The 14,546-nt window shown below is 55.9% G+C and overlaps 1 protein-coding gene and 1 long non-coding RNA gene across 9 annotated transcripts in view; one reads left to right on the top strand and one right to left on the bottom strand.

The window, feature by feature from the left end:
- Window positions 1-1,068: 1,068 nt before the first annotated feature.
- Window positions 1,069-14,546, bottom strand: part of ZDHHC3 (zDHHC palmitoyltransferase 3) — a 53,619-nt gene continuing 40,141 nt past the window's right edge. For 4 of the 7 annotated variants that reach the window (XM_072786542.1, XM_072786539.1, XM_072786538.1 and 1 more), the window contains one exon: window positions 1,069-3,280. In XM_072786542.1, coding sequence (XP_072642643.1) covers window positions 3,023-3,280 — 258 coding nt within the window. In that variant the 3' untranslated portion in view covers window positions 1,069-3,022. Of the gene's footprint in view, window positions 3,281-10,420; window positions 12,065-14,546 lie in introns of those variants that run through there. The other 3 variants (XM_072786544.1, XM_072786541.1, XM_072786543.1) reach the window with 1 other exon arrangement.
- Window positions 4,675-11,980, top strand: LOC140610454 (uncharacterized). 2 transcript variants are annotated; one of them, XR_012012105.1, is made up of 3 exons: window positions 4,709-4,950; window positions 5,175-5,309; window positions 8,736-11,980. It is a non-coding gene; the product is annotated as an uncharacterized lncRNA (long non-coding RNA). The 2 variants fall into 2 exon arrangements; XR_012012103.1 differs by having other exon boundaries at window positions 4,675-5,309.

The following is a 14,546-nucleotide window of genomic DNA, read 5'->3' as shown; positions in this document are numbered from 1 at the left end:
GGTTAAGCATCTGCCTTTGGCTCAGGTCATGATCCCAGGATCTTGGGATCCAGTCCCGCCTCAGACTCCCTGCTCAGTAGGGAGCCTGCTTCCTCCCTCTGCCTCTCCCCTCTGCTCTTAGTCTGTCTCTCTCAAATAAAATTAAAAAGTCAACCCCCTCAATCCCGCCCCAAATGCCCACCTCCCTGGCCTGTGGAGGCCGAGAAAATTAAGGCCATTCCACTTTAAGTTCAGTGTTAGCACAAGTGCAGCCATCCCAGGCCCCTGGGAATAAGAGCTGAAATTTACAGTACTTCAGTTACAGGAAGAAAACAGTTTACAGCTTAAGTCCTAGAAAGTCCCATATTAGAATGAGAACAGAGCTCAATGCCCTTGAAAGCCCCATATCAGAATGTAAACAGAACTTGAGAAATTCCTCCACCCCTTCTGAAAATCCCCTAGACCAGCCTATAAAAAAACCCAGCTTTGGGCAGCCCCGGGTGGCCCAGCGGTTTAGCGCTGCCTGCAGCCCGGGGTGTGATCCTGGAGACCCGGGATCGAGTCCCACGTCGGGCTCCCTGCATGGAGCCTGCTTCTCCCTCTGCCTGTGTCTCTGCCTCTCTCCTTCTCTGTCTTTCATGAATAAATAAATAAAATTGCTCTCATTCTGAATGAATAAATAAATCTTAAAAAAAAAAAAAAAAACACCCAGCTTTAACCCACTTCGGGGTCCAAGTCCTGCTCCGCGGTGTCGGGTATACTGTAAATAACCCCTCGTGTGTTTGCATCGGTGTCGGCTCCTTGTGGTTTCTCGGATACGTAATCTTGGGCGCAACAGGCCTACGGGAGGTGTGCAATAAGTGCTCTGATGAAATGAAAGGTGAGTTTTCCATCTGCTGGAAACACCCGCTGGGAGATGACCCGGAGAGGTCTGGTTAGTTACTCTCCACCCACATCCTGGACGTTCGCTTGTCCTTCTCCACCCGCGGGGACAGAGGTGCCCTTGAGGTGACTAAGCCCAAGGACCCTGCTGCCCAGGGGTCTGGACTGGGATTTCTTGCTGAAGACAGGAGACTCCAGCCGCCGAAGTCAAGCAAAGAGCTTTTTATTCAGAGCCCGGAGGTGGAGTGTGCGCCCAGCCTCCCTCCCCGCAGCCCTCCTTGGGTTTTGACAGCGGTTACAGTCCAGTGTGAGGCAAGCACAGTGTTATGCTGTCGCCGTGCAGTGAGGACAGGAAGCTCAGGGTTGGACGGGGCCCCAGAACCCGGTGGGCTGCGCTGAGCTCCAGTGCAAGATGAGCCCGCTGTGCGGGGGGGCCCCCGAGCAGGAGCGTCAGCCCCCCTCCGACCAGGGCCCGAAATCCATGGAGACGGACATTGCCAGTGGTGACCCTAACTCTACGTGCGGCCTCCTCGGGGCCTCCAGGGGCGGCACTGCTTCCCCCCGCGTGCGGAGTCTTTGGTATACAGTCGCCGTGCTGCACCCCTCTGAGCCCCCCTGCCTCCCGGCTGCCTCCCGGGTTAGGACAACAAACCACAGGCCTCTGTGATCCGAGAACGGCTCTCCCAGAGGGGCCAGCGGCCGCGTCCTGCCCAGACTGCGAGTCCACAGGCTCGGAGCCGACCAGCCCCCCTGCCCTCGTCATGAATAAATATTAAAGCTGATATAGGGACGCCTGGGTGGCTCAGCGGTTGAGCGTCTGCCTTTGGCCCAGGGCGTGATCCCAGTCCCGGGATCGAGTCCCACGTCGGGCTCCCCACATGGAGCCTGCTTCTCCCTCTGCCTGTGTCTCTGCCTCTCTCCTCTGTCTTTCATGAATAAATAAATAAAATCTTAAAAAAAAAGCTGATATGGACCAAGATGGGCCTACGGCCTGGCTGCTCTGTCCCTGTTAGAGCCTCACCATCAGCCCCTTGTGGGATGTCCTCCGGGGGCTCTGAGCAGGGCTTAGCACAGGTGGCTCTGTGAACACCGGCCCCGCTGGGTAGTTAACCCTGGGGTTCAACCAGGCTCATCCTGGCAGAGTGTGTGTGTGTGTGTGTGTGTGTGTCTTTCTGGCTCGTCAATCTGTAGTCCCCGGCCACCACCCATCCTCTCAGAGAAACACAACAGGCCCTATCTTGTGAGAAGTGGCTTAAAACACAGGCCAGATTTCTGGTCGGTTCTGCTGCCCACGTGGGTTGTGAGACTCTCTCCAGAGGGATAGTTAATTAAGCTATGGGGCAGGGGCGGGGCCGGGGGGCGCTCAGAAGGTCCCCAGCAGCTCTAAATAGGTCCTCTCCCCCATCCCTACTTGTGAATGGACAGACCTGGAGCCACCAGGCAGGACGGCTCCAAGCTCTCCGACTCAGTGACAGTTCTCGTATCCCTGGGACGGGATGGGAGCTCCGCTTTGGCACCACTGCCACGACAGTTACGGTCATAACCCGCTTTTTGAGCCTGGGCATGTCCCTCATGTATGCGTGTGTCCAGCCCAGTGAAGGGCCTCCTCAAGCCAAGCCTGACCCTCAGGTCTGACCTTGCAGGTGGCTGTGGCAGCCGTGCCCCTGTCCTAGGTCAGACAAGCCTTCCCGGGGAGCAGCCGGGATCCTGAGACCTTTCCAGGCTGGTCTCTTCTGATGTCACTGTCCCAGCCCGGGGTCCCCGCGGCCAGCCCTGCTCTGTCCTTCCATCATAACATCATGGCCTTCGTTCTCCAAGAGAAGACAGACATCCCAAGAAAGGCCAAAGGCAAGTTCTTTCCTGACCCTGGGCTGCCCTGTTCGGAGCTTCCTTTGCTGGCGAGGCTGTGCCAGATGCCGAGGACGCCCGGTCTTGGAGGGACGTCCAGGCCCGCTCTGGGCAGACCCTTCCTGATGGACTCCGAGTCTCGTCCTCTCGTCACCCCTAGTCCATCCCCCCAAGACCCGGCCCGACCCGGGGAGAGGATGAGGCGGTGCAGGGGATGGCAGTGGCAGCGGGCGGTCTGCGGGCGGCAGCGGGGTGCAGGGGTGCGTCCAGGTTGCCTGAGGCTTTCGGGTGACGGGCTCCCCCCACGGCAGCCTCACTCATCTATCACCTCCACGGAGTCCTCGTCCTTCCTCTCCTCCGACTGCTCCTCCGTGGTCTCCGTGTTATCCGTGTCGGACAGCGAGGCCGCCTGCCGCACCCAGGCCCTGTCACTGAGAGGCTCGGGGTCGCACGGTCCGGAGAAGGGGTTGAACCAGTTCGGGGAGAAGTCCCCGCCGAAGGTCTCCTTCACGGACTTCCAGCTGCCCCTGCGCTCCCTGGGCTGGTGCTTTCGTTTGAGGCGCTCGATGCCCTGGAGGGACAACGGGATGAAGAGGGTCAGTGGGGTTTGGGCTGCGCGCCCCCCGGCACACCCCCAGCGGGGCGGGTGAGGTGAGGGGTGGAGGAGCCGGGACACAGCCAGCCTGGGCCAGGTCAGGGCTCCGGGGGCCCCCGAGGGCCGGAGGGGCCCAGTGGGGAGCGGCGGGGAGCGGCACAGCAAGCAGGGCCTTCATGGGGATCTGGCCTGTGTCCCCCCAGCCCGGGACCCCAGGCCTCTGCCCTTTCCCCCTGCTGCTGCCGGGGTTCCCCAGCCTCACTAAGTCAGGCCAGGCTGCCAAGGGGTCCCGGGTTGGGGAGTAACATCGCAGCTGCCCTGAGAGCTCTGAGAAGACGAACCCGCCCCCCTCCAGGCTTCTGGGCCATGCCCCCCAGCAGGTGCAGCAGACTTAGCACGAAGAAGGGGTGCGGGCGGTAGCAGGGGAGCATGGGGTACAAACAACACCAGGGCCAAGGAAGCAGATCGCGTGCACAGCCAGTGCCAGCATGCGGCGGGCAGCCGGGGGCGCACAGGGTCGGGGAGGCCTGGGTGGGCGTCAGGCCCCGCTCGGGGGGGCAGACTGCCCTGTGGCTTCTCCCAAGCTGCCCACTCACCTGCCTCTGGGCGTCGGCCACCAGGCCACAGAAAGAGGGTGTGGGAGGGGGAGAGGCCCACGGGAGTTAGAGGCACAGCCGGGTCAGCTCTCCAGGCCACAGCACCCTCCAAAAGGCTTTTAGCCCCACTGGGGCCTCTTCCGGAAGCCAAGGGACATTGCTGTGGGTTTGCCCGGCACGGGCACTGCTCATTCACACGACCCATTCCACCTCAGAACGATCTCTGAGGACCTTGTCCTAGGTTTTCTCTTCTTTTCCACACAAGAGCCTTACATAACTGGTATGATCCCTTGTGTTATGCAGAGAGAGAAACTGAGGCACACACACCAACTGAGGTCTGCCCCGTCCTCCGGGCCAGGTCGTCTCCAGCACTGTTTCTTCCCCCTCCATCTCAGAGATTTACGTTTCTTGGCTCTTGAAAAAATTGTAGGAGTCAAGAATCTGATCTCAAAGTACGTCCCTTGTAAGGTACTAATTACAAAGGGCAAACCAGGGATCCCTGGGTGGCGCAGTGGTTTAGCGCCTGCCTTTGGCCCAGGGCGCGATCCTGGAGACCCGGGATCGAATCCCACGTCGGGCTCCCGGTGCGTGGAGCCTGCTTCTCCCTCTGCCTGTGTCTCTGCCTCTCTCTCTCTCTCTGTGACTATCATAAATAAATAAAAAAAAAAAAATAAAATAAAAAACAAAAAAAAAACAAAAAAAAACAAAGGGCAAACCAGCGTGGGAGCTTCGCAGGCATCGCCTTAACCAGCTCGGAAGTAACATCGCCGATAATGAGATGTGTTAACGTCGCACGACCTCAGGATGTGACGCGCCCAGGACACCACCTCAGTGGTTTTCCTGCCAGAAACGCGTAATCTAGATCTAATTGCCAGAAAACAGCAAACGCAAATTGAAGGGTAGACACTCTACTGAATACCTGGCCTCTGATCTTCAAAAGGGTCAGAGTCTGATGAACACACTTTGGAACCGGACAGAGGTGGAGGTGGCACGGCCTTACGTCCGGACTCCATGCCACTGAACGGCACGCACCAAAGTGGTGGATTTTATGTTATGTGAATTTCATCTCAATTCTTAAAAAAGATTTTATTTATTTATTCACGAGAGACACACAGAGAGGCAGAGACACAGGCAGAGGGAGAAGCAGGCTCCTCGCACAGAGCCTGCGGCGGAACTCGATCCCAGCACCCTGGGATCATACCCTGAGCCAAAGGCAAATGCTCAACCGCTGAGCCACCCAGGTGCCCTTCATCTTACTTTTTTTTTTTTTAAAGGGGGTCAAATTCATGAAAGGCGAAGAAGGACCGGGCAGCACTGCAGATTGGAGCAGACTCCAGAGACGTGACAAGCGACACAATGAGACAGAGGAGGGTCTCAGCGGGACAACCGGACAAGTCTGAATAAAGCAGGTAGACCCGTTAATGGTATCGTATTGATAAGTTCCCAGGTTATGTCTTGTGGCCATATAAAATGTTTACGTTTAGAAAGACCGATGGAGGGGGGATATAGGAGCGCTTTGTGCTATTTTTGCTGCTTCTCTGTAAGTCGGAAGTTATTTCACAGTGAAAGATGAAAAAAATAATCTGAGACACAAAAATGTGAGCGATACGGTCTTGAACACCGAGTTACAAGGTGACAAGCTGGAAACAATCAAAATGCCCACAGTGACAGCCAAGTCAGCGATCCTACAAACCGAACCACAACACAGCTGTGACAAATGGTGTCCACAGTTTTACAGCGCACCGGAAAATCCTGTCCAACGGTGTCAAAGGAAGACAGCATAGTTAGTTGCACACGACATCACGGGACCCGAGATTACCTCTGGGGAGGGATTTGGGATGATTCGTATTTATATCTGTGGACTTCCCGTACGTTCCAAGCTTTCCCCACTTTTGAGCGGGTGTTACTGTCGTAATCAGAACAGAGGAGCCGTTTCAGGAAACAGACCTTGCTGACAACTTCTGCGGGAGCCTCATGTACTTAGGTCAAGAGCACCGGATGCTGTGCCGCCCACAGACTGGCCCCTCGCCAGGCGCCCCCTACTTAGCAGAAGCAGCGGTGGCCAACTGAGGGGACTTGCTTTGGGGATCCTGCATTCCCTTCCTGGGCAACCCTTAGCAGCCTGTCAAGAGAGGCATTTTAAGAACATGATTTCAGGGAAGCTGCGACATCATGAGGTGGCAGGGCAGGCCACAGAGGGGACACCCAGAAATGGCAGACTATATCCACACTGACTGGGCTCACTCAGAGCCATGATTTTGGGTCCTCGCACCACCCTGAGAGGAGGCAGGTGTTGGTACTGACACTTGGAAGATGAGAAAACAGAGGGTCTGAGAGGCCACTGCGGTAGCCAAAACTTGTCCTGCTGGTCGTCAGAACCGGGGCGAGAACCAGTGTCTCCCCTCTTCCCAGTGCATTTTCAATCCTCCTACAAATTCTCCCTCTACCCGTGCCGATCACAAAGGCAGAGGGAAGCCAGAGCCTGCAGGATTGCTATGTCCATGCCAGTGGCGTGGGCCCAGTGAGCACCAACTTCTTCACCAAGCTCATAAGAACATTCTGGAAGGAGCCCATCCCGTCCACCAGATAAAGTTCCTGAGCAGAGAGATGGACAAACATCCAGGTGTATCAACTCTGAGTCTGGACAGAAGCAAATGTTCCGAATGCATCTGAGGCATAAGAGAGGCCTGAGAGTCTGAACCGCAGGTTCAGGAGGATCCAGTGGGGTTCGTTTCTCCTGGTAGGACTCAATTTTGAGTTTCGTGTGGATTTAAAGACGTGCTGAAGGCAACCTTCTTGAGCAGGAGGTTTGTGGCGGCAGCAGTAATACCCACTTCAGGCCCAGGCGAACAAGAATGGTTGATTCCTGGGTAGGGGGCAGTGGCTGGAACCAACGTCTCTTGTAAGGTGTGTGTGATGGGGGCTTTGGGGCCCCTGTGCCAGGGTGGCACAGGAGCTGTGATCTGCAAACGGACCCACCCAAGTCCCTAAATGAACATACTAGGACTTAGGCATCCGAGGGAGCACAGGCTTTGTAAGGCTCGGCTGAGACCCTCGGAGCAAGAGATCATTGCCCCTGTCCCCACACTCTGCTCCCCACATCACTGGAGGGAGAGTTGGAGAGGCTGCCACCCACGTCACCTGCCCTCCTCCTTAGAGGGCCAGAGAACACTCTCGCAGCTTTTTACTACAACCCACAAAGGGCGATACTTTTCTGTGCAACCTGGCACCGCCCCCCACAAAGTTCCATGAAACCATAGTTACTCTACAATTGTGGCGCATTTTTATTTATGTACTTTTTTTAAAAGGCCACAGCACACCAACAAGCATCTCACTAATCGTGAACCGTTGTGAGTGGTTTGGGAAGCGGAGGTCTAGCAGAGCTAACGTGGGCTGAAGCCACGCCGTGCGCCAGACGCCACCCTCACTGCCGGTCACGATGCCCCTTTAATCCTCGCTCAGCCTTGTGATTTAGATGAACCTCTCTGGTTTGACACATGAGGTCGTGGAGGCTTAAGTCAGCCGGGGCCCAAAGTCACACACACAACGAAGCAGCCGAGCAGGGACTTGAACCAGAGCCTGGGAGAAGCCAGGGCTTAAGTGCCGGGTCGCCGGGCTGCGTAACCTCAGCAGGAGGGGGACTCAGGGCATCCTTGCGTCCGGAGGGGTGCCACCCAGGGGCTTCTGCAAACTCCTGTGCGTGCGGATGGACCCGGGGCCACTCCGACTTCTAGGGTACCCACGGGGGTCATGCCACCGAGGACTTCCTCCTGAGGGAGAAGGTGGGAAAATGAAGTCTCCGAGTGGGGAGGGCAGAGCGGCCAGCGGCTTGTATCCGTGTCACCGTGAAGCCTTTAATCCGGTGAACCCCTTGGTGCAGAGCCCAGGCGGACAGACTGAACTGTGCAGGCAGATGGACAGACAGATAACGGTCTGGCTCCCCCTTCACGCGAACAGACCTTTCTTGTTTGCTCAGCGTTCATTTGTCGGGGAGGCTGTGGGTTGGGGAAGGGGGCGCCCAGTCGGCACACCGGCAGCACCACGCGGGAGACCCCTGCACACCCCGTGGGGCTCCAGGCCTTGAGAGACGGCGTGTCAGTCACCTGGGACCCAAGGTGCGCCCCGAGAGTTTGGGGTTGGGCTGGTCTGCCGTGCCCTGGGTGATGCTGACGCTGCTGCTCCGGGGACCCCTCGGAGGTGCGCTGCCTCTGGGGGAGAGGGATTCCAGCAGAATCGTCCTCTCTTCACACTTCTTTGGTATTTTAGGGCCCCTCCTACGTTGAGACCCCTGGCTCACCCTTTGGGCGATGCACCTATAAGCCACCAGGGGGGAGGAGCTGAAGGGCCATTGCCCGGCTGGGGGAGCCCAACGCAGCCTCCCCAAGCCCGGGTTTCTGCGCGATGCCCACCTGACACAGGTGGTCCAGAAACACTTCCTAATCCGCCTCATCTGAAAGATCCCTGAAACAGGACGGTGGACGGGGACTTTCTCAGCAGCCGAGGCACGGTGAATGGAAGCTGGTCATTGCAGGTGGCTCACTTGGTTCTCCAGAAACAAACTATTTCAGAGAGGGATCAGTGCGACTAGCAGGAGACCGGAACACGCATTGCTACCCACGCTCACTTTGTGGGGCATGAGGTCCCCAAGCCCGGGCACATGGGCAGAGGTTTGCTGGGATGTGGGCCTTTTGCATGTTCAGCACAGTTGCTGGGAGCCCCTGCCTGAGGCCGACAGGCCGGCAGGAGTCACCTGATCCAGCTCCCTGTGTCACCTTCCTCTTTAAAAAATTTTTTTTGTCACCTTCCTCTTTATCCCCCCTCCCCCCACTCTCCAGGGACCCATCTTTGGAAGACGGAAGCCGCTATAGGCTCACTTCCCAGGCGCACAGCTTCAGGGCTGCAGACAAAAGCTGGGGCCGCCCTGGTGCAGACGGTCCTCTCTCCCCATCTCTCCCCAGCCGTGTGTGAAGCCGGTTTCTTCCCGTGTGGACGCCAGGCCCGGAACCAATCACTTTACTGCAAAGACAGCCACATCCCTAGTCACTGAACTCCAGGCAAAATGCCTTCCATTTCAATGGAAGTGATCTAGGAAAGCCTCGGGGATCTTGGGGTATTCCCATCTTCCGAGGGCCTGAAGAGCTGGGGAGCATTCCTTCTTTCAGCCAAAGGGCTCCGTAAAAGCCCGGAGGTGGAATCACGCAGGAGGCCGAGAGCAACCTTTTTTCTCTGGGAAGGATATGCATAGTATGCGCGGGTTTAAACGATGAATTTCTATTTTTAGGGCTTACCAAAAAAAGAAATCAATACATTTTCAAAACTCTCTACTGCATTCCTCAGAAATTCCACGGGAAAAAGAACCAAACTGGGTCACTTAAAAAAAAAACAACAAAAAACCCCACAAAACCTTGGAGTGTTTGGAGGGCATCCAAATACTTAAAAAATATTCCCCGGCAGGACCAGAGGGCAGCGCTGCCTCCCAAGGGATGGATCCCTGACGGGTGGGAGCGGGCCAGAGCCTGTGACAACTGTTCTAAAGTCACTGTACGGTCACTGTGGCCTTCACATACCTCAGTGAACTGTTGAAAAGGAAAACAAAAATCAAAAAACCTATGGGAAACACACAGTATTAAAAAAAATAAACCAACACTTCGGGGGCGCCTGGGTGGTTCAGTCGGTTAAGTGTCTGCCTTCAGCTCAGGTCCGGATCCCGGGGTCCTGGGATCCAGCCCACATGGGGCTCCCGGCTCAGCAGGGGGTGTTTCTCCCTCTGCCCCCTGCTCGTGCTGCCTCTCAAATAAATAAAAATACAATCTTAAAAAAGTAAAAACCACTTGAGGTCTCAGGCTAGACTTAGGGCATGAAGAGCCCGGTCTCAAGAGGCGAGCCTCAGGAAGGGTCCTGGAGTTTTCTGGTTACACGGGAGGGATGAGAAGGAGCGCCTTCAAAGGACTGGAACGTTCTAGCGACTTCCTCTGGCTCCACGCCGCTTTCTGCTGGGTGGGGAGAGGGAAAGGGACCTTTCTCTCCCCCGTGGCCGGCGCTAGAGGCCACGCTGCGGACTTGAAGGCTTTTCTGTAGCCGGGAGCTCCCGAGGGGGTTTCAGGCAGCAGAATCCCTGAAGCAGAGGCAGGGGTGGGGGGCAGGCTCCGTCGAGGGCATGTGGCTGACGCGTCCTTTAAAATCAACACAACTGGGAATCCCTGGGTGGCTCAGGGGTTTGGCTCCTGCCTTTGGCCCGGGGTGTGATCCTGGAGACCCGGGATCAAGTCCCGCATCAGGCTCCCTGCATGGAGCCTGCTTCTCCCTCTGCCTGTGTCTCTGCCTCTCTCTGTGTGTCTTTCATGAATAAATAAAAAATAAATAAATAAAATCAACACAACTGATGCCTCAGTCAAGAGGAGGAACGGAAATAAATGTCGTTTAAGGGCAGTGGAGCAAGGGCCCTACCACCACACACTCGCCTCGCCCGGACCCTCAGCTCTCCCCGAGGGTAGCGCTGTGAGAGAGCACGGCTCAAGGACAGGTTTTGGAAAAATTTTATTGCATTTTGTTTCCATGTGGAAGCACGGACAGAATCGAAAAGAGGCAGCATGTTCCACGTACTGTTCATGGAGAATCACATGGCTAGATGAATTTCCTCCATCCTGCACTGAGCTTCACAAACCTTCCCCACCCCACCCGCAGCACAAGCTAAAAAAGGAGGTTTGTGGTGATCATTTAAAAAACCTCAAATCCACGTGTACAAATTCACAGATGCTCAGCACTCCGAGGTCTGTGATGTCTGCATCCCTGTCCGTCTCCTCATCTCCCTACTCTCTTCAGGCCTCGTGCCTCCGAATGGCAAGGCCACTCTGTCCCCGCGCTGCCCGTTCCCGTGAGCGGGACGGCCACCTGCCAGCTTGCAGAGGCCTGCGGGCCGCGATGTCCACCTTACACCCCGGTCAGCCCTGGGCCAGATGACGGCCTCCCAGGTTAAAATACAGATAAGACATGGCTACGTGCACATTTAGGTGTCTAAAACATCAGAAAGGGTACCCACTTTGGAGATTTACAAAATGGGGCAGAGGGGGGTGATGATGGGCTGTGCGCCTTGGGGGCTGTGGTTGTGTCACTCAGCATTAATGCAGCTGACTGGCCACCTTGCTGGGAGAGGGAGAGAGAGGGGGAGTGGTGGGGGGGAGAGGGCAGGAGGAGATGGAGGGGGAGGGGTGCTAAGAGTAAGCAAAGAAAACCTGTAATAGCGTGATATTTTTTTTCTCCTTTTGACTGTGTAAGGCATTTTGAGCTGAAAAACTCTCCTTCATACTGTTCCAAATAATCAGTGGGAATATAATTGGTGATTCAGAATACAAATAAGACCCCTTTGATCCCACCCCACCCTCCAGAAGTCACTCTACACACCCAAGCCCATGGAGTACAAGGAGGCAAACCGTGTCCACATGGGGGGATGAGGCCACTGGGCCAAGGGCCCTTCTTAGGGCTCTGGCCCTGGTCCCGTCCCTCTTGGTCACAAGGTGGTAAGCATCTGTCTTCGGTGACGCTTTAAGTCCCATTGGGGTGCCTGCCACTGCCTCCTGGGCAGCGGGAGGTCACGGCCCCCCTTGCCTCTCCCACGCATCCCTAACCAGCGTCCAGGCCGGTCCATCCGCGCACCGGCCAACGGCTCCCTGTTAGTAGAGGCGGGCCGGGAGACAGCACCCTCCACGTTAGTCAGGCCAGACAGACAGCAGAGAGGAAATCAGAGGCCAGAGGAGTGATTTTAAAAAAGGAAAAAAAAGAAGAGCAGCTTCGGTCACCAAAAAATAGATAGGATGATCTTTTAAAAATAAAACATGGGGACATTTTTTTTTCTCTGCAACGCTCAGCCATTTTACTGGAGACATTAAAAAAAAAAGTTTTAGAGTAGTTGGTTTGCTTTTTCTCGATTTAAACATTCGTGAGAACGGACAGGACGGTAGTGCTGTGATGTGGTTTGTGTCTGAGTGGCAATGCTGGTCAGGGTCCTTCAGACCACATACTGGTACGGGTCTGCCTTCCCTTGGTCTGGCGTGGCAAAGGGGCTGGCCCAGCCTAGAGAGAAGGGGTGGCCAAAAACGGCTTTCATGTTCATCCATTTTGTTTTTTTAGCCCATCTTCTCTCTTCCTTTTTCAATTGTTCTATTCCCTGAAAACAAGAACAATCATACTTTCAGTCAAGCACTTTATTGCTGTGGATTTTGGGGACGAATGTCCGTTAGCTTGAGATGAATGGAGTAAATGCTTCCTTGTCAAGCCACAGAGCTACCTATATGATACATGTTTCTTCTCTTTCTCTTATAAAAAGTGTCAAAGGAAAAAAAAAAGCATGGTTTTTTGTTTTGTTTTGTTTTTGTTTTTTGGTGGTAGTAGCGGTGGGGTGGGCACATATTTACAGGTCCCTCCAGGGAGGGAAAAGTGAGCAAATCCACAGGCCGCTGAGCCAGGATTCCTGGGCATGCTGATCCAGTGTGTTTCACTAAGTGGAGGAGCACGTCTACCCAGACTGGGCTCTGCGGAGGCGCTTCCGGCCTGGTGCTGGGCCCGGCTGTGTGCAGGAATGCTGTGAAGGCTTGGATGCAAGAAGCCTCAGGGCTGGCAGGGGCTCGTGATCATGACAGCCAATGTTGGCCTTCGATTTGGGTTGGTTCAAGTCTGGCACTACTATGACCACTTTGCAGACAAAAAAAAAAGGGAACAAATCAAATGACTGCTCTGGCATCGTTAGTCTCACCAGCCCGGGAGGTCAAAGAAGCACCCTGCTTAGTGGGGCTGGCGAGGCCAACCTGAGGAGGCCAGACAGGAGTAGGAGACCGTGGGTGAGGGGAGAAGCCACCACAGAGGAGGAAGGAAAGGGATTAGTATAGGTTAGAGGGGCTGCCTGGACAGACAGCCAGCCCCAGGCATGGCAAAGGGCTTCCCGGTGCTCCTCAGGGAAGAAGCAGGAGCAGAGGCCATCTTGGTGGTTGTCTACAGGCTGGACTACTCCCCTACTAAGCCTCACGGGAAAAGTAGGCTAGGGAGGAAGCCAGTTCCCTCCCTTCGCCCCTCTTCCGATGGAGCTGGTCAGTGGGCAGGGCCTGAGGATGTGGCGCTGCCCAGAGGAACAGAGGGGAAGCAGCCTGGCAGGAGCCTGGCTGAGGGTCTGTCTGCCGTGGTCTCTGGTGAGGAGGAGGAGCGGGGAGGAGCCGGAGGGGCCAGCCTAAATGGAGTCTCTGTTCACGGAGAGGGAGCTGGGAGGGTCCAGGCGGAGGGTCCATGCGCTTTCCCAAGACACGCCCTTCCTTCTTTTCTGCTTTCCTTTCCAACACAATTCCCTTTAGGAATGGCCTTGAAGGGGGAGGACAGCTAGGACAGGGCTGTGTGAGTTTTCCTTCTGGCTCCCTGAGCCCAAGGCCTGTGTGGCCTGGCCGTATGCAACAGTGGGCGGGGCCAGACGGTCACCCATGGGTTCCCTGCGGGTCTTAGGCAGAGAAGCTGGTCACATTTACGGCTTGGACACATAGCCAGATCTACACCATTGGCTACTATTGTTACAGAAACTCTTACAATGATGTTACTTCTTAAAAAAGGTATAAAAGTTGCTGAGAGCCCCCCCAACATTCTAAACCATCGGGAATTCCCATGGATCCAAAAGATGGCGCCTTGCTGCTGAGAAGCGCCAAACCCCTGTTTTTCCACACCCCCAGGGAAGGGCCTGGGGGGCAGTGACAAGGAGTCTGTCTTCCTACGAGCCTCCATCTGAGGCTAAGTAATCAGCAGGCCCGAAGCCGTCCCACAGAGCCCCTGGATGACTGAGATTTGCCACCTGAGGGGGACCTTGGGAAGCCAGGACCTCATGCCTCTGCTCCCCAAACTAAGTGCTACCTCTTCCTCTTGGGGCTCCTCACCTGGAACCCAAAGCCAAAAAGAAGAAATGCCCACATCACAGCAATGGATTGACCACCTTGAGGCTTCTGGACACTTGGGGCAGCCAGACAATGGTGGTGGCAGTGGCACCAGGGGAGTGGGCTCCAGTCCTCCCAGCTAGCAGCCTCGAAGTCTACAGAGAAGGAACTGTGGGTATGGGTAGGGGCGGGGGTGGGGGTGGGGGGAAGGCAATGGACGAGAACCAGAGCTGGGCCAAGCGGAGGGATCTAGTGGCCAGGTGAGGGCTTGATGCCCACAGCTCGGGGCTGCCTCCTGATTCTGCCCTCTGGACCTACTCATGCGGCCACCTCCTTCAGGATGTTGACCCTGCCCATTTCAGCTGGATTAAGGCACCCTTTGTCCATCATCCTCTCTCCAGGCCTCTAGTCCTTGGAGGGGAAGGAAAGGGTGTCCCTGTGCCCGGTAGAGTGCCTAACATGGCAGTGCGTAGAAGATAGAACCAAAATGGGAGGATGGAAGGATTTTGGCAAAGGGCACCCTTCACCAAGGCTGCTAGGCCCCATTCCTGCTGTGACCTGCTGGGCCTGCCCCAAGGGAAGACTCAAATATGTGGGTGGGTGTGGGCCTGTGTGTGTGTGTGTGTGTGTGTGTGTGTAAGATCCAGTGTCACTAATGGAGGCGTGCGCCCTGCACACCTCACACCTGGCCCTGGTCACAGGTCTGCCTGCACACACCCCTCCCAGCAACACCTGCCCCAGGGC

Source organism: Canis lupus, chromosome 19 (assembly GCF_048164855.1).
Source record: "Canis lupus baileyi chromosome 19, mCanLup2.hap1, whole genome shotgun sequence".
NCBI classification, from domain to species: Eukaryota; Metazoa; Chordata; class Mammalia; order Carnivora; family Canidae; genus Canis; species Canis lupus.
Note: the sequence above shows the minus strand (reverse complement) of the source record. Positions and strands in the feature narration are given on the sequence as shown.